The 18,753-nt window shown below is 45.5% G+C and overlaps 1 protein-coding gene and 1 non-coding gene across 2 annotated transcripts in view; both read right to left on the reverse strand.

Annotated features, from left to right (window-relative positions):
- The window catches only part of RAB3GAP2 (RAB3 GTPase activating non-catalytic protein subunit 2), a 51,349-nt gene that overhangs the window by 24,545 nt on the left and 8,051 nt on the right, over nt 1-18,753 (reverse strand). The window contains exons 2-17 of the mRNA XM_024576126.4: nt 15,788-15,849; nt 13,169-13,292; nt 12,435-12,516; nt 10,786-10,833; nt 10,632-10,707; nt 10,224-10,325; nt 9,872-9,971; nt 8,954-9,052; nt 7,194-7,342; nt 6,279-6,358; nt 6,062-6,151; nt 4,930-5,069; nt 3,017-3,233; nt 2,432-2,575; nt 2,119-2,201; nt 1,760-1,824 (exon numbers count right to left, since the gene is read on the reverse strand). Of these exons, the coding sequence (XP_024431894.2) occupies nt 1,760-1,824; nt 2,119-2,201; nt 2,432-2,575; nt 3,017-3,233; nt 4,930-5,069; nt 6,062-6,151; nt 6,279-6,358; nt 7,194-7,342; nt 8,954-9,052; nt 9,872-9,971; nt 10,224-10,325; nt 10,632-10,707; nt 10,786-10,833; nt 12,435-12,516; nt 13,169-13,292; nt 15,788-15,849 (1,661 nt within the window). The remainder of the gene's footprint in view (nt 1-1,759; nt 1,825-2,118; nt 2,202-2,431; nt 2,576-3,016; nt 3,234-4,929; nt 5,070-6,061; nt 6,152-6,278; nt 6,359-7,193; nt 7,343-8,953; nt 9,053-9,871; nt 9,972-10,223; nt 10,326-10,631; nt 10,708-10,785; nt 10,834-12,434; nt 12,517-13,168; nt 13,293-15,787; nt 15,850-18,753) is intronic.
- LOC112318939 (small nucleolar RNA SNORA36 family) lies at nt 7,940-8,071 on the reverse strand. Its single transcript, XR_002976272.2, has one exon. It is a non-coding gene; the product is annotated as a small nucleolar RNA SNORA36 family (small nucleolar RNA).

Below are 18,753 nucleotides of genomic sequence, written 5' to 3' on the forward strand. Positions count from 1 at the left end.
CCAGAAAATGCCAGCTGCCTCTGCTCTGCCTATGATGCTACAGGCCTGATCTTCTCCCCTACTATTCAGTCTTCTGAAGTCAAAATTGGTTTCTTTCCTCCCTTTAGTGTCAAAAACAATGCACAACTTTCACTATTAGGTTTTCTAACATTTTTTATAGAATTCATAGCTTCACACACAATTCAGTGGTACAGTAAAAAAAAAAAAAATCATGACAGTTGGCACTAGGCAGAAGTTTCCCAGTTTTGTTGCTCCATGATGTAAGAGAGATGGGGTCAAGACGACAAGGCGTTTGGGTTATGGCGTCCCCCTCTCTGCTACAGACTCCCTAGGCTGCCTCTCCAGACACCCACCTGGTCATCACAGTGTCATCCTTACCCCTGAGCCTCTGCCCGAGGAACAGGGGGGCCACTCGGCACTGTCAGTGCCACGGACAACTTGACTGAAAGTCTCAGGGGCCTGCCTGTTCTACAACAAAACACACCAAGTGCTTAAAAAGTAAAATGAAAGGCACAAAAAAGAATCAGTATTCACCGAATTCTCCCACAAACCTAGCATTACTTTAGGTCTTGTGCATCATAAAAATGACACATTTGGTGAGGTCCCCACTTGAAGGAGCTTAGACAGGGAAGATGAAAAGTTTGGGGGGGCTGTGGCTAACAGCCAGGAACCATCCCCAGAAACAAAGTAGTCATTAGCTGCCTGGTTCTGAGGAGTAGTGGCGGAGGAGTTCGCTGTGCCCGTGGGAACTGCAGTGTCCTGCGAGGCTGCATAGCGCCAGCATTACCAACAGGAGTGGGAGTGGAAGAAATCATGAGTCACTGTATCACAACCATGGAGCCGAGGCCGGGGAGCAGCAGGGCCCCTTACAGCGCAGGAGTGGGAACAGGAGTCGGGATGGGGTACTCAGGGCAATTTACCATCGCCCAGTGCAGCTGAGGATGCTCAGAGCCTCGCACTTCCCCTTTCAGGTATAAATATGGGAGAAGTTCTTTTTACTCCTTTTTTAGAGAACTGCCATGAGAGCTTATTAGAGCCCAGCAGACAGCACATGTTGAAGAGCGAAAGTTTCCCAGTTTTCGATGACCTCCTGTGCGAGGGCCCCAGGAGACACGCAGACCATGACCTATGTGCCTGTGACGGGAGAGGGACTCCAGTGCGTCCCAGAGGAGTCGGGGCGCCAGCCACCAATCGCTCGCTGCAGGCGCGGGCATCAGCCGGGCGAGGCCCAGACCCCAGGGGCAGGAGTGAGAGCACAGAAGCCGTGCAGCGTGACTCCCTTTATGGACAGTTGAAAAGGCGGACGACGAACCCATATTCTTTAAAGCCGCCATGTGACAATGATACGGCGCTGAAGAAGAGCAACGGAGAAGCCACACTCTGAACACAGCAACGGCAGGGGCGCCGCAGCTGGGGAGGGACACGCAGGGCTCCTGAGAGCCCCCAGAAACATGCCACTTCCTCAGGCGGTGGTCGTCATGCAGGTTTACTCTATTATCCTTTCATGTGAACATATGTCATGTGTGGGGGCGTGTATGAAACACATGCAAATGGAAATGTAGTATTACTTACTTTAAAAAAAGAGAAAGGACTAAAGGGACAGCAGGAAGTTCCACATGGGAACGTCAGAAAGGACGAACATGAACAAGAGCACGAGAAGAAGACTGCCTGTCCCGTGGGGGGGAAATAAGACCATAAAGATGTCCCTCGGAGGGGCCCGTGAGAGCCGCTCAGCAGGGACGTTCACGTGCACACTCACCTGTCTTTTGGTTGCAGGGTACTTAATGTCGAGAATTACTTCCTTTATTTCTCTTTCCACCAAATCTAGAAAGAGAAAATTAAGCAAAGTAAAATTTTCATTTTTATTACAGGCCGACTTTATTCTGACAGAAAAACGCATGTATTTGCACTACCAGTCAGCTCTCACGTCATCAGTGCAGATGTCAGTCTGTCCGGACAGAGCGAGTCCGCGGGAGAGCAGCCCCTGCAGCTCACCTCGTTCTGAGAAGGAGCTGCCCTGGCTCATAAAGGCACTCGAGTACCGTGACTGCTCCACTTAGAACACACTGCCTGAAAACGGCGTGGCTGGCTGGCTTACTCTTCTGAAAGGGCACCTACCGAGGCCGGGAGACTCCGTCTTCAGCAGGTCTGCCAGTTGCTTCACTAAGTGCATGTCCTTGGCGCGCTCGCTCTTCTTGTCGCTGAAACAATAAACACAAGTTCTTACAGAACGTGCAACTGGTTTCTTTCTCCTTCTGACACTCCAGCTGTTCTCCGTCCTGTACAGTCTTCCTACTTCACTTCAAAGGTATCATTCTAATAGGAAAAAAACCAAAACAAAACAAGAAACCAGCAAGAAAAAAAAACAAATAGCAAAACATGGGCCCCAGAACAGGAGGGAGGTCAGCGAGCAGACGCGCGACGGTCTCACCTCAGTGCCAGGTGGAAAGGGACAGTCACTGTTTTCACACTTGCGGACACGGGGTCGACAAGGCAGATCTGGTACGTCTGAGGCTGCCAACTCTGACTGGTGACGTTATTTAAGCCCATGATTTTGTAGCCAGGATACAGAAGCCTGAGGAAATCACGCAGCAATAAGTAAAAACATCAGAGAACGGACAAATGCCAAAAGGCGCTTCTGTTGGAGCTAGGGGCCCCGACGTCATCGGCAATTCAGGAGCACTCACATGGCAAATAAACAAACCGATACCAAAGCCAGAAGTAAAGCAGGACTCGCCCGGCAGTGCTCTGCCTGTTGAAATGCTCACGGAGATGGCAGGAGCCTCCACCACGTAAGGGACGGGGACAAGTGGCAGCAACAAAGCTAACTGTCACTCAGGAGCACATCGTGGCTTTTCAAAGCTTTCTTTGTTATTAGATATGTGCCGAAAAAGCCACAATAAAGGACAGTTCACGTCTCAAACAGCGTGCGAACCAATGAGCAGACTGAATGAAAGCTTTCCATGGAGAGAGTGTGCCTCTCCGTCGCGGGGAGGGTGCCGGCCGAGCAGCTTACCGACAGTGCTTCCCCACGTTGAAGGCCCCCACTCGGGGCCCCTGCTGCGTGCTCCACACCTCCAGAATGCCCCGCCTCGGGGCGTAGATCACAAGGAACTGAGCTACTCGGCTGGGACCCTGAGCATTTCCAAAGGGGGAAGAATCCACCTTTTCGGGGACTCTCTCGTGGAGGTCCTCTACAATTTGGATCCAGCCGATCTGGGCGTCCCGATACCCTTAGAGACAGAAGGGATGTCAATTAGTTAATTAACCAAAGTTTAATAGTACCCTTTTCAAGCACTATGGGATTTAGGGGGGAGGAATTTAAGAAAAACTATAAAACTTTGTTATTTTTAAAATATGAAATATCATAAACACAAAATCTTAAGTATAATAAATATAGAATCAATCATGAAGTTTTATTATCTCTTAGTATTTTGCTCTATTTGCTTTACATCACTTTTTTAAAAAATAAAGAAAACAGGTGTCGCTGCAGCCTCATGAGTACCGTTCCCTGACCCCATTCCCTTGCCTCCCTCTCTTTAAAAACCTCTCTCCCTTTAGAGCATTCTGAGGAGGTGATCGGGTTTGGATTTAAAGTAGAAGTCCAATTAAAATACAAGAAAGAGGTCAAACTGATTGATTTCCTGCTACTCAAGTCCCCTTGATGGCGGGAGACGGGCACGACGGACTGAGGTGCCTGCAGGTGAGAAGATGCTGCCTGCACGTTTTTCTTCCTGGGGTGCCCCGCTCATGGGCAACTGATGCCTCTCTTCCCGGCACAGGGAGGAAAACCGGCTGCACCAGCGGCTGAGAGGTGAACAAGAAGGCCAGCAATCAGAGCGCCTCCATGGCTTGGGACCGGCTGCTGCACCTACGTCTTCTATGGTCTGGGAAAGCCCCGCTGAGAACACACGGCTGATGCAGCTTCAGAGGACAAACACAAGCAGAAACGGAGCACTCGGCACTGAAACCTATCTTCACAGACGCTCAAACTGCAGCAGGTAAGCCCTGCAGTTCGTTGGGGACAAGCTGAGAGTGGACTCCACAGCTCCAGAGTGATTTAACGTCCTCAAATCCATTATTCCTCACAGACCAGACTGCACCATAAGGTGTTTTCCAGCCTGCGCTGACATGCTACTATTCCAGATGATCCTAAACGATGCATTCTCCACCTCTTCCTTAGTCAAAGGCACTTCATTTTGTTCAGGTTGACAATGTGCCTTCACAGTTGCAAGTCTCCCTTACAGTGAGTAACTCCTGGCTAATGTTTTATAGAAGGAGAATGGAGGGACTTCAGGAAATATCTTCGAAGCAGACTGACTCAACTGGCAGTTCTTCCTTTCCCCTTCTTCCTTCCTGGGATAGAGATAAGAAGGCTGGAGCTCCAGCAGCCATTTGCACCATGAGATAGCCTTGTGTAGGGAAGCTACATGGAAGGACAGTGGGTTCCTGAGGATATTGTGGTGATTTCATATCAGCCTTGTAGTTGAGTCTGTTATTAGCAGCTAAATGCAACTCCCAACTGACACAGTTACCAAGAGACTAAGTAAACTGATCCAAGCATAGGATATAGAGGTGAAGTCAGCAAAGACAGACTTTAAGAGATTTTGCTCCTAAATCTGAAAAACTTGGCATTCTAGATTGGAGAAGAACATTTGACTCAAGCCTGGCCTTGTGAGGTGGAATGAATGCAGCAGGGGCAAAAAACTGAGTTCAGGAATTGAAAAGAATATAAAAAAGAGGTTGGAAATGCCTATGGGTTCGTCAGACTTAAAGATACACCAGGTGGACTGCTGGGTCGAATGTTGCTGATATGAGTTCACGTTACAAAAAGAACGAATAAAGATAGAGGGTTAAACAGTGCCATCAACCAGAAGCGAAAGGATGATAATGTTGCTCGACTATTACGCGATTTTTGTAAGGAAGTACCTTTCCACATGCGTATTGCAATTCCTCGGGCTACATCCAACAAAACGACTCTGCCAAAATCATCCGTTACTGCTGCCAGCGTGTTGCACGGGGACACACATATGCTTTCACCGTGGCGTCTCGAGTCTGGAAGCCCAAATCTGACAAGAAAATAAAAAGCTCCAATCGTATTCCAAGCTAGAGATATATACCACAAGCACAAAATACATAAATGAAATAGGCTGAATCTGGTTTTATCTAAAGAACTATGGACCTTGCATGGACTAATAATTACTTATGCCTGACCTTTTGCATAATATATACAGGAATGTCTTCCAGTATAAAATAAAAACATCTATCTCATAGATCTTCTTTATAAACACACACAACCTTCTATGTTTAGAGAACATCAAGTATATTATATCTTCCCTTGATCAAGCATTATGTCATAGAAAACAATACCCTCACAATGAACTAAACTTTAGAAAACTTTGCTCTTATACAGGCATCTTTTGCCTATTTAAGTTCTTCTTCCTAATCCGTTCTCTTTGATAGATTTCCTATCTTCCTGGTCCCAGCACTATGTATGAGTCTAGAGCGAGAACTTTCCTTCTTCTAAATGGCTCTCCAAGCTGCTCCTGGTCTATGATCAGTCTTATTAGAGCTGTAAGTAAAGTAAAAGTAAAGAAGTGCTGGGAAGGGACCAGGAGAGCTCACGATGACAAAAGTCCCTGAGACGAAGTGCTCAAATCTGCTACATCTATTTGGGATGCATAGGGCCATCTGGCTTATTTCTTCATTCTTGGGTGAATTTAAAAACTTATATAAGAGCTTACCTTTTAAAATAAGATGAAAAACCTTAGAAGATAAACTTCAATTCATTTTGATGACAGTTATATCTCTTTAAGAGAAGGACATCTACAAGGGGAGGGAGGTCCTACTTTCCTTCATGGTGGTATTCTATATTGGTAATGTTACACTGTCAGCATGGGACTCGCATTCCGCAGGGGAAATGGTCCCAAACCCAGGATTCCGAGAGGCTCCAACAACCCACGAGAGTCACGAATGAGCTGCGGGCACTGAAAGACCGCCCACCTCCCAGTCCACTGCTACCAGCAGGAACACCGCAGGCAGACAAGCGGGGCAGACTTGCCTGACAGCTAACGGGGTGGCTGGTTCGACCTTCGGCTTCTGCTTTGGGACAGCTTCTTCCTCATGCTTGCTCTTCCAGCCAAGCCAACCACTGAAAAGGGGGAACATGGAAATAAAACTGGGGCTTCCTGAGGGTCAAAGTACAGACCACCAAATTAGAGGCCCAAACCGAGCTAGAGAGGAATCAGAGGGTTTCAACGCAATTGCCATGCGGTTACCTGGCGGCGTTAAACAAGGCAGAGGTGAGTTTGCTGGCGACTGCTAGAGCCACGTGAGACAGCAGTGGCTGCGTGCTTCCCTGGAAAACAGGGCGGTGGGGAGAAAACGTGAGGGCTGACAAAGAACCAGGCCCTTTCTAAACGAGGCCCACTGTGAAAAGCCTGAGATGCTCTAGAGCCTGGACTAGCAGAAATCTACAGCTTCTTTCGGAGGGCGCAGGGAAATCTTCATTGTAGGAGGCAGCAAGCATCATCAACAGTCTCAACTGTATGGTGTAAATGTGAAAATCACTGGTAGTCTACTTTATCTCCAGGAGTTCCCCCTTTAAGTTGTAACTTAATTGAACATTTTAAACTAGGGCATTAAGATGGCGTCACTGAAGCAGGGCTGTGGATTTCCCACTCCCCTCTTTTTAAAACAAAATATGTTTTTATTAAAGTAAAAAGGTAGGCCAGGCAATTCTGAGAAGGCTGCTTTTCAAGTGAGAAACAAGAGCTGCCACATCGACACCTAACTCTCCCCAGGTTCTCCGAGGCAGTTTTCACCCCTGGACGACAACCATCGGCAGCCTGCTCTGTGCTGATAGCTCCTCGCACGTCCCCAGCAGATGCCACCCACAGCCCCGCGCTGCTGACCACGGCCCCACTCTCTGAAGGCAGCCCAAGTGTCCAAAAAGACCAAGAACTCGTGGCATCAGAAACAAAGAGTCCGTTTTACACGGACTTTAGTACCCTTTCAGTTAATTTCAAGAATTTAGAAGAAATTGAGCCGAGATTCATATGCATTTAAATTGAAACTTAAAAAAATATGTAAACTGCTTAATTTTTCTAAGGCTAAGGCACCACGCCCACTTTGTAGACAGAGCTGAGCAATCAGCCTGCGGCCCTACTCGTGGTCAGGGACGGAACTCTCACCTCTAAAGCATAGAAGAAGCCGGTGAACGGGTTGGCCCCTACAGTGACGTACTGAGACATGGCAGGCGGGCTGTTTTTAATGGCTGCGCTGAATCCACCTATATTGGAGGCCGTCTTCATCTGGTCAAAAGGGGACAGCGTCATGATACCTGGTGACAGAGCGACAACAACACGCGATGAACGCACTGCGACGACACTGCCGCCGCCGGTCACGTTCGGTCACTGAACGTGCGACGCTGTTCTAAGGTGCTCGCTTCTCGGTTTTATTTAGCAGGGAAAGTCCATTTTTAGAAGCCACAGAATTAATACTGTAACCTATTTCTAAGACTGAAATTGCCGTCTATCATTCCTCTGAGCTACCATCTTTGCGGCTTCCTCTGCCGAGAACGCCCTTCCTGCCCTCTTCCAGGGCTGGCCCCTTCTCACCCTTCGTGCGTGGCCTGAATGTCACTTCCTGGGGGAGGCCTTTCCTCCAGGTCCACCCGACGCACCCTCCGCCTGTATCATAACTCTGCTGCTTTTTTCATGGTGCGTACTAACATTCTGATATGACCATATTTATACATCCGGTGTAACTGCTTACTGTTCGTCTCCTCACCGCCAGAATGTGAACCTCAGCAGGGCGGGGGGCCTGTCTGCCCTGTATTTCTGGCACCAATACTAGTTCCTGGGACATACCAGGTGGTCACTTGTTCATTTATTTGTTGAATGAACTAGTCAGAACTTCACATTGCACTTTTTGTTCATTTTGTCGGCTGGGAGATAAACGAAGAGAGACATGTCTTCTATCCAGTCATTCTCGCTAGCCTGTTTCAATGTTCCAAAGCTTAATTAACAGAACAGAGATGCTACCCTGAACTGAACTCAACACTTTGGAATCGGTAGCATTTGTATGCTGGCAAAAAAGTAAAGACAACCAATGTAAACCAAAGTCAAGTCCACCAACAAGGTGTTTAATACAGAGTATTCCACATGATACTATGCAACAGCAGCCAGGGGGTCTGTGTGCCAGATAGCTTCTGTCGGCCTCCAGATCCACACTCCTGCCCTTTCTCCCTGCTCGCTCCCGGGGCCAGTGTGTAGCTTATGCGGACTTCCAGCTGGGTGCAGACAGTTGGGAAGCCCCACCAGGAGATCAAAGAGGGTACGGAGAATGAAGTCAGGATATCTATTTCCCCGTGACCACTGAACAAAAGTCCACCTCTCTGCGAGGGCAAAATGCGTTCACTTCTGTCTACACTCTCCACGCAAGCCGGTCCACTGTCTACAACAAGTTAGGCTGCAGTCCTGCAACTGCCCTGCCTGTTTCTGTCAACGAGACTCTCGCTTCCTGAGAGCAGGGACTGTGCGTGCCTTTCCATCCCTGGGCTCCTGACGCCCAGCGCAGCGAGCCTTCAAATCCTGCCCCCACGGAGAAACCTGCTTTTACCTGCAGTCTGCTGGTGTAAAGGCTGCATTTTGAAAAGACTAATCCATATGGTAATTATAGGGACTAAACTTGTCTGCAGAAAAATTAAGTCAAATAGCGAGTGGCTTACCACTGGTCCACTACTGCTGCTGAGGGCATAATTATTAAAACTGCTAAAGACAGAAATCTATGGTAATCTGTAAGTCGGAACAAACTTCCAAGTGTCTCACTAAAAGCTATGCAAAAAATTTTCTTTTCACCTGAGAATAAACCTACAATTCTAATCAATGAGATACTTCAATCAAAAAGTATAAGAAGTAAATTCCAAAAGAATTGAACTAGTGATGCTTACCAATACTAGCGTGATCAATAATAGTGTCAATATCTTGCAGACCCCACTTCTTATAAGCTAACGGTGGTGGCTGTATGTTCTCGTTGCCTGACGCCGCAGCTGTCAGCGATAAAAATTAGACAAACCAAACTTGACTATAAAGGACAGAATGAAGTTTTATTTTTAAAAAAATTACAAAAATATAGCAAGTTATTATCCTAACATTTCGATTTATAGTAATGAGACAAAGTAATGTTAAACAAGGCATAGAGTGAGGTCTAGTCACACCAAGACAATGCACATAAAACATAAACATTTATAAAAAGGGCCCATTGGCCGTCACGAGAGATTCTGGACACGCCAGCAACTAGAGAAGACTGTTAATAATTCTAGACTATCACTAATAATCCAGGTCAATCCATACTGCAACTGGAGCCGGGTGAGCAGTCACTCTCCGCGAGAGAGACGGCGGCCCTGACCAGTGGGGCATGGACACTGGTATCCTGACTGATGCTAAGACTCTTCTCCCCCCTATTTTACCATCTTTAAACCTGGGATGTAAAACTGACAGTGTGTCTTTCGCTGGCAGAAGACTGGCCCAACAGCTGCGGATCCAGTGAGAAATCTGGTTGCTCAGCTTTAACACAGTTGCAAATCTCTCTCTTAACTGGCCAGGACGTACTGCTGAACTGCTCCTGTGCTGGGCACACCCTCCAGGGGCAAGATGTAGATGTTTCAGTCCTCACCTTTATCCGACCAAGCAATCTACCCAACAACGCCGCCCACTTCCATAGTAGCTCGGTTTCTCCTTTAAACCTACTTTTGGAAGGCCTAAATCTAGTTTTGGAAGGCCTTTCTAATTTAGAAGGCATATTTAATTCTCTAAGTAGGTTCAATTAAATATCATCACAAGTTTGCTATTCCTTGCCAAAAAATTACCTTTTGCTACCTGATTTCGACAAGCACGAAGAGATTGAAAAAGGCTAAACCCGTCGATGGTCACAATGGCAGCTGGATATAAGATACTCAGCTCTTCATTCTACCAAAGGAACAGGAGAGAACATGATCATTGCTGAATAAGAGCATCCACTTTCCCAGTAGAGCTGAATGCCATGGTTAATGTACAATAAAGAAATACTATGACTGAACAGCTGTCAGCACCAATGCACAGAGCAGTGTCGGGCAGAGGAAGAGTAGAAACAAATGGGAAATTAATTTCAGAATGCTTTGCCTGGCCAAGGACTACTGCGAAGTGAAGCCCCCGTGCTCTGCACACATGCTCGCCCACTACCTGCTCGGTCACGCCGGGGTGCCGGGGGATTTCATAGGTCCTGCACTTCAGCTGCAGCACCGGGTCCTCGTTCAGGAGCTGTGCCAGCAGGAGCACACCGTTCTAGGGGAGGCACAGAGGACAGCCTGCTTGTTCTCCCACCGTCACACCTGATCAGGTACAGCATTTCCCCATCAAGTCTTCCACGGCCGCCAGGTCCCCTCCTCTCAGAAGAACACAGCTTCTGTTCTGCACAGCTTTTACCAGAGCTTCCTGCCACCACCCCTGCCCTGTGCAGCCTCCATCCTCATCCAGTGTCACCCACACAGCCCCAGCAGCAGGGGGTGAGTCCCGAGTGAGTGCAGCGGGGCTGGGAGCCTGGGTGGACCAGTCAGCAGGGGCTTTCTCGCGGCTGGGCCCCGAGCTCACCTCTGTGTAGAAGCGCACGGAGCCGGAGGTGAAGCCCAGCACGGTGCAGGTCCAGTCGGGACGCCCAGTGGAACTCCTGCCACAGACAAAACTCGTGACCATAATAGCTTGTAAGTCAAAGCAAAGCGAACCAACACCTCTTATTTACCCTTACCTCTTCTGGCTTGCTAGTGGGATACACAGAGCACTGGTTACACATTCCCTGAAAACAGAAACAAAATCATGTGCTCATCCGATGAATGCACCCATTGCTCTCCCTCCTCCTACGTACTGTCCACGGGCAGGGGTGGAAGGTGAGCTCTGTGGGCCGGTCTGATTCAACGTCCAAGTCAATTTACCCGCAAACGCCACCCTACACATCTGATCACACAATCCATTCCCATGAAAGAAAGGTAATGTTGCATCTACTTGAGGTTAAGGAAAAAAAGAAACAGTATCTTTCACTCTGCACTGTCGTGAAAGGCATGAAAGTAAGGAAAGCCAAACTTGACCGCGCGCACCAATTACGGACACAGAACTGAGAAAGTATCTGTGCCAGCGGCAGCCGTCACTTCGGGCTGTCCTGTTACTGCAGAGCATACTGTCCTAGGGACTCACTGTCCTTCCCCTGGTGGGCTGCTGCTTCTTCCCCTCTGGCAGAAATTGCCCCTGAGAACCTGTTTCTAAGCTCATGCTAGCCCAGATGTTCCCTAAGAGACTTGTTTTCTGACATGTAGACTTGAGAAATTTGTCAGGAGCTCATAGACCAAGCCTCAAAATTAAAACAGCTCCTTGACTGACTATTACTGAAGCAGTCAAACTTCAGGACCATCACTAGCTTATTCAAGAAATGATTAAAAAACAAACAAAGAAAGAAATAACAAACATTCTTGCCCCATATATCATAGTAGGTAATCACTGAACACAGTCTTTTTGTTTGTTTTCCTTAAAGTGATTCAACCATTATTTTTGCTTTGCATTTGTGACAGAAATTCAGTGTCTTTAAAAGGCTTTAGACTAAGTGACAAAGCAAAGTGTGTTCACTTTTGATAAGAGAAGACATTTCACTGAATATCTACGTTGTGCCAGGCAGGTGCTACGGCCTTGCACTTAGGAGTCTTTTATCTGAATTCGAAGTCTGCAAAATCTTATTCATTCTGATCAGAGAGTTTAAGTCCTAAAAATTTAATTCAAAACAGTTTTTGGCTCCAGGCTCCAGGCTGGGCTTCATCACGTAACCACGCTAGAGACTGATTTGAAAACTCTTGCTGAGTCAGCAGGAAACCTAGCTTTACCAACTTGCATTTCTGAAGTATTTATGAGTTTCAAGAATTAATGTAGCCTTGGGGCGGTGAACCCACAATACAATATATAGATGATGCATTATAGAATTATACACCTGAAACCTATATAATTCTCTTAGGCAATGTCACCCCAATAAATTCAATAAAAAGTAGAAATAGAAATACAAATAGAAAAAGAATTAATGTAGCACTGTCCTCTTTAAGTACAAGCCCAGTGCTATGAAAGCAGAGAAGATAACTACTGCCCTTAACTTTCTGGCTGAATAAAGTTAGTAACGGAAAACAGAGAAAAAGACAAAATGTAGGAAGGACATTATAATATTCTCTCTGAACACTTCTTGAAATCCTCTCCAAACAGCTGCTTTTTTCTTAAAGTAATCACATGAGGAGTAAAATTAAGGTTTGCAATGAACACTCACCTTCCAAAAGATGTCACTTCTCAACAGATTCACTTACAAGGCAAGCATTTCCACACACACGTTCAACACACACAGAGACGAAACAATTAACTGGTACCCACCCTTCTTCAACATTCAAAGAGCCACTCCAACCAACAGCAAATTGCATTTCTTCCTTTCCTTTATCACCATATTTCCACTTTGCTGAAAAAATTAAGTTTTCATATAAAATAACGTTAACTATTAGTATACTAAAACAGTAATTTATAAATTTGACTCTTTTCTCTTTAGAATGATGAGCACAAAATTTAATAGTTCTGTATTATAGATTTGGGTCTTACATGTAAAATACAGTTTTAAAATTTTATAAGATTTTTAATAAAACTCTACCCTTAGTCTCTCCTTCCTCCAATTTAATCCATATAATAAAATTATTAATTCTTATGTACCCCACCTATTTTATTTATAATAGGTTGGATTTATGCCACTGGAGGCTAAATTCTTTACAAGACCATTCCATAGCCATTACTATATGACCTCATTTCAATCAGTGAGGTTTTCACGGCCTGTGTAAACCCAAAACCTCAGTTTCAGGCAACGTCCAGCACTGTCTCTGAAGGGCCACAAAGAGATGGCTAGAGTATCTGCAGCCAAGGAAAAGAAAAGACAGAAAAGGAAAAGAAGAGAAAGAAATACAAAAAAGGAAGCAGATTTTATACAACATGTAAAATAAACTAAAGAATGCCACCATATAAGGCGTGTAATAGAAATAAATAACACTGTTTTCCTTCTCATACATTTTCTGTTCTGGTCAATGCATTAAAATTACGGCCACTGGGAAACAACAGATACTCACGCACTAGAAACACAGCTTTCTGCTCCCGAGCTATAACCATTAGATCATTGGTTGGAGATAAGGATAAAACACAATCTTGAAGCCAGGAAGTTTTCTGTGTCTTGCAAGTACTTCCTTCTTCTTCCTGTGGGTAAAACTACAGTGACTGTGCGTGCAAAAATACTGAGAGTATGTCAACTCGGCCTGTCTGCCTTAAACTGCGAGGGGAAAGCAAAAGGGGGAAAGAAATTTTCCCAAATCTGTTATAAAGTCCGAATAATATTCCTTATCAAAACATATGAAACATGACCAACAAAGTATCCACTACAAATAGCTGTGAATACCAATGCAAAAGTTTTACCGTAAACAAGTACAAACTAGAAAGACATTAAAAGAATATCACATGGGGATCACTCCAAAATAGTTCAGTATTACATAATTTCGTAGAAACCCTAGTCCAGAGAAATGGCCAGGGTGTCTGCAGCTCGATGGCAAGAAAGATCCGTCTGAGGATTATGGCTGTGGGATCCGTGGACTATTCGATAAATTTGACGCTGTTTTCTTTTTACTTGACCGGAAGGGCTTTGCATTTTTCAAATGGAAATTTGCTCACTATAAAGGTGAATTCCCATGGTTAGCAAAATCAGCAGCTCTACAGAGGTCCCCTCTGGAGAGCCTCTCACGGCCCTGTACGCCAGCTGCCCAGCTGTCCCCTGGAGAGACAGTGCAGGCAGTGGGTCCCGGCGTGCATTCCCAGACACTTGCTGCTCACGCAAGTACATCCATTTACAGCCTCCCCCCCTTTCTGACACAAACGGCAGCACACTCTATTCAGGGGCTGGCAAAAGTAGGTTTACAGAAGACGACAAATAATGCAATATTTGACCATAACACAAGGAAAAACTCCATGCTTCAGTTCACAGCTGTCAAACCCACTTTTGCCCGCCCCTGTACACACTTGTAGTTTTTTTCTCTTAACTCTTTATTTTTCTCTAATACCTGAATTTTCTGTAATACGCATGCATCATTCTGAAAAACAAATTCATTACTTGTAAGAAGTTCACGTCAAATAAAATTACAGCAAAACTCCAAACCTACAAACTATGGGAATAAAAAACACCCCGAGGTTTGTACAGTTTTCTGCTGGACTCAGCAGCAGCTGGCTGGCCTCCAGGTTAGCAGGCAGGGCCAGTGAGCTGCCCCCCATCTGTGGTTCCTCTCTACACCACCGCAGCCCTGCTGAAAACCCCCAAACACGACACCCCTCTAAGCCAGGCTACCAAAGAAATGGTTACTCTCTTCTGCTGGTCATAATAACCACGAGCCCACAGGAACTGGTGGAGAACCCACCCCTGTTTTTACAGCTGCAGCACCCTGACGCTGAGGCAGGTAAGGAAGATGCTAGGAGACTTCCTTGACAAGAAATGGGGAAAACTACAGCCAGGAAATAAAGGGCAAGGTCTTATCTCCCCTAACCAAGGACACTGAGGAGCACATGGTCTAGGTATTCCCAACTGTGCTGCGGCGGACGCCCTTGGCCTGGTCGCAGGCCCTTTCAGGTGACATGTGCTGAAGGTGAAACTGACCAGGGAATGACCCTGTCCCTCTCTATGCTCATTCGGATGCGTCAGCACATCAACAGACACACCTAAAAAGCTGACAAACATTCAGAGTGAGATGCCCCCTAAAATTCCTGTCTTTAGAAAATAGACAAGAACCCTGAAGACGAAGAAGCCACTCACTGCACACTCTCCCTAGAGCAGGCCAGTGCCTTTCCCCCGATTCCTTCCTGGAGCACGTACCTTCGCTCTATTTCTCCTAAGCTCTAAGTGTTCCCAGGAGACTTGCAACCAGGGCAGTGGCAGGCAGTGGCAGCTCGGCCCAGGCTAACCCCCTGAACCCATCTTCAAGCACCTCCTTTTGCCTCCGTAACTTGCTTCCTGAGTCCCCAAGGTCCAGCGTGGCTCAGTTCTCCTGCCTCTGTGGCTTTCTTTCGGAAGGGCCAAGGCAGCCCCGCTGAGACCCACTGCTGTTGCTGTGACCTTGCCTCTTCTATCTTAAGCCCTTCCTTTGTCTCACTGTCCCCAGCTTTAATAAACTTACTCTCAACATCATCTGAACTCATGTCAGGAAATCTTTCCTGCACGAAGGCAAGAACCCGCACATCCCAGACTGTGCTGGGGCAGACCCACCTCGGTCCTGGTCCCTTTCTGGTAACAACACAACCAGAAATTGACTTCGAGACATTTCACCTCTTCCAGCACTGGTCTCACCTTTCGTGTGCACAAGACCTGCCAGAGCAGCTCACAGGGAAGCAGGCTTGAGTTTGCTGTCTGTTTCTATTCTGATTAGGTGGCTACATCTGTTACCTTGACTACAGCATGTACCTCTGCATTTCATGCATCTGCCAAAATTTACTTGGATTCTTGTTATGTCTCTGGGCCTGGCTATGCCTTTGGAGTTGCTCATAATCACAGAGAGCAGTAGCAATAACGGGTGTCTACTTAGTGCTGTTCAGTAAGCACAAAAATGTCCTTGACAAAGATCTTTAAATGTCGACCTAACATCGAAATATGTCACCATCGCTGCAAAAGGAAAAGGCCACTGCCAAAGAGCAAGCACACATTTATAAAGACTTACAGGTTCTTGGGGTTCCGTCTCCCATGCTCCCCAGCCATCATCTTCCCAGTTCGTTGATTTACCTATTTTTAAAAAAGATAAAAAGTACTTACATGAAATATGGAGCTTAAAGGATTTTAAAACGTTTTCTCTAAACATAATCAAGCCAGCCCCTGATACATAATAAACATTATATAAATATAATGCTGATGTTAAGGAAGAAAATAATGGTAAGATATACTACATCAGGATATAGCTTATGTAATAATAATCAGGAAGCATCTGGCCTGACTTTCCAAATCTATGTCATAGTGAAACTGTGCACGTTATTTGGATCTTAAGATACTGGACATCAAGTTTATCCACATTTAAATCCAACTGCAAAACCTCAAAATGACAAATATTTGTTAGTTAAGACATTAGACAAACTAAATATACATAGTGACAAAAACACTTAAAATTTCACACAGACAGCTTAAAAAGTGAGTTGTTTTTTGATAAGACAAGGTCTTAATGAAAAGAAAACTGAGCATTGAAATAAGACGGGTCTACTACTCTGCACCTCTTTCTGGTACTGTGTGATTTCTCACACAGGAGAGCATCTCTGTGGATTAAAATGAGACGTTCACAAACACGGTAACAAAGAGTTAAAAGTCTGTATAGGTTTGGAGAGTATGACTCCTTCTTACCTTGTCATGTTACTTGCTTTTATGTAATATTTTTGAATGTATCTCTTATGGTATCACATCAGAAAGAAGAAATAAAAATGATCATTTTTCTGATTATCTACTCTGAGTCAAACATTCTCTACTTTAGATATATCACCTCAAATTCAGTTAAGAAAAAAACCATAAAGGTCAAATGAAATGTGAAAAGGGCAGGCAGCTGAATGAACTGCAAGCGTAGGCCCCAGATTCTGCTGACCCGAGTTCACAGCCTGGACCCAGCATTCACCGGCTCTGCGGCCTACGGCAAGTTACCCCACAGCTGTGAGCTTTAGTTCTCTTGCCATAAGAGCGTGTAGAACAACAGCACCTCCGCCTCGCAGGGTTGTGAGAGGGTGTAAAGCAGCACACTGAAGTCCTCAGTGCCTGACACATCAGCTTGCCAGGCTGCTCATCATGATTTAGCCATTAAAACACTACAGAATATAAATAAAATACTGTATTTAAACCAATCAGCTTTAAAATCTTGGCGGGGTAGTGTGAGAATCAATTAAAATGATGGCACTGAACCTGATATCTAGGATGCCTACAGGAGAAAGGAAGGAAATAGATCTTTCACACATATCACGTTTTACAAGTTGCTAAAATCAATTAGATATAGATGATAAAAAAATGTCAGTCTAGTATCTGGAACTGTTGTTCAGTTAGCTCCGTGGGAATATTCTCGTCTTTGGTATTTAAATACCAAATAACCACTTCCTAACGCACCAAGCACAATATTAAGTCCTAAAAGAGCACTATCATTTGAAAACACTGTACAACTTACAGAAGACTTCCATACACACGTCAATCAAACCATTTAACAAGCGTTCTGTTAAATACCACGTGCAGCGGGAGCAGAGAGAAACACAAACTTACTCCTTAAAGAACGTGTCGTGCAGCGTAGGGGACAAACATGTAATTATGGTACCCGGTGACTACTGTAATCGACGACTCTGGGGACTCAGATGAGGCAGCGAGAGAGATGAGGAAGCACAGTGAGGGATCATCTCAAGCTGAGACCCTAAAAAGTGGCCAGGAACTTTTCAAACACACTTAAGAAAAAGGTCAACGTGAGCAAAGGCAAAGAGGCAAAAAGATGCAACGCGCACAAAGGGGTGATCACCTAACAGTTACTGTGCACGCGGCACTTCGATGTTCCACGGGCTTCACAGACGGTCGCTCGCTTGAGCAGGGCAAGGGTCCTTTACCTTCCCCTCTCCACAGTGAGAAAACATCACTTAATGCACATAGCTCGACCAAGATCACAGAGGATTAGGTGGCGGAGAGGGGTTTGAGTTCAGGTGCCCTGAGTTCCAGAGCCCACGTCTGCTACGCTCATTCCTCCTATAGCTTATGAAGGACGCAGTTAGGAAACAGTGGGCCTCTCAGGTAAGGTCAAAAGAAAGAATGCTTATTCTTTTAAAATGAAACATTTCCTTGCTATTGAGATTGGGAAATTTTTTTTGGTGACTTGGAAAATTACAGTTTGTTCTTTGGCAATCTAATTGTTAGGCAATCTCTTTTTTCTGCTAATTTTTCCACTGCACCGCAAACAGCTGCCTTATTGTGGGACTGATGGCAAATAGGCCATCCCATTTACAGTTTTAGAAAACACACAGGGGCTCCTACAAGAAAGCCAAGTACAAAGAAAAGTTCATCACTCTAGAAGCCACGATTCAATTTTAAAACTGCTGTAAGGATAATGCATTTATCAAATCACCACAGTCTCTGAAAACCATGTGGGATTTACAGCACTTCATGAAGGTTGGCTATTCATTCATCCATCCATCCATTTATTCATTCAAGAAAATACATCTTTTCTGTCTTGGGCACTCTGCTAAGTGCTGGAGATACAAAGCAAATAAGCCTTCAAAGAGCTTAGTTTGTGCCCAGAGCCTCTCTTGAATGCGGTACAAAACAAAATCACGAGAACTGTGCTCTTTCTCCTCCATGTCGGATAAAAAGTACCTGACTCAATTCACAAATGACTCATACAATCAGACCGAAGACAGCAGCAATTTGGACTTCCTGCCCCTGCAGAGACCCAATCTCCCTGTATGCCACAGTTCCAAATAGGCAGGAAGAGGAAGACCTTGAGAAATGCTTTCTTTATACAAGGTATTTGTGTTGGTGACAGCTTGGCCCTGTCTCAATGCCCTTGACTGGGGAGTTTCTGTTAAGAAGAAGGAAAGAATTTAATCAGGCCTCTCCCACTACCTACCACAGGAGTACATTTTCCATAGAAGCCATGGTGTTGTGCAAACAGAGGTTAAAGGAAGG

Source organism: Desmodus rotundus, chromosome 10 (assembly GCF_022682495.2).
Source record: "Desmodus rotundus isolate HL8 chromosome 10, HLdesRot8A.1, whole genome shotgun sequence".
In the NCBI taxonomy this organism is placed as follows: Eukaryota; Metazoa; Chordata; class Mammalia; order Chiroptera; family Phyllostomidae; genus Desmodus; species Desmodus rotundus.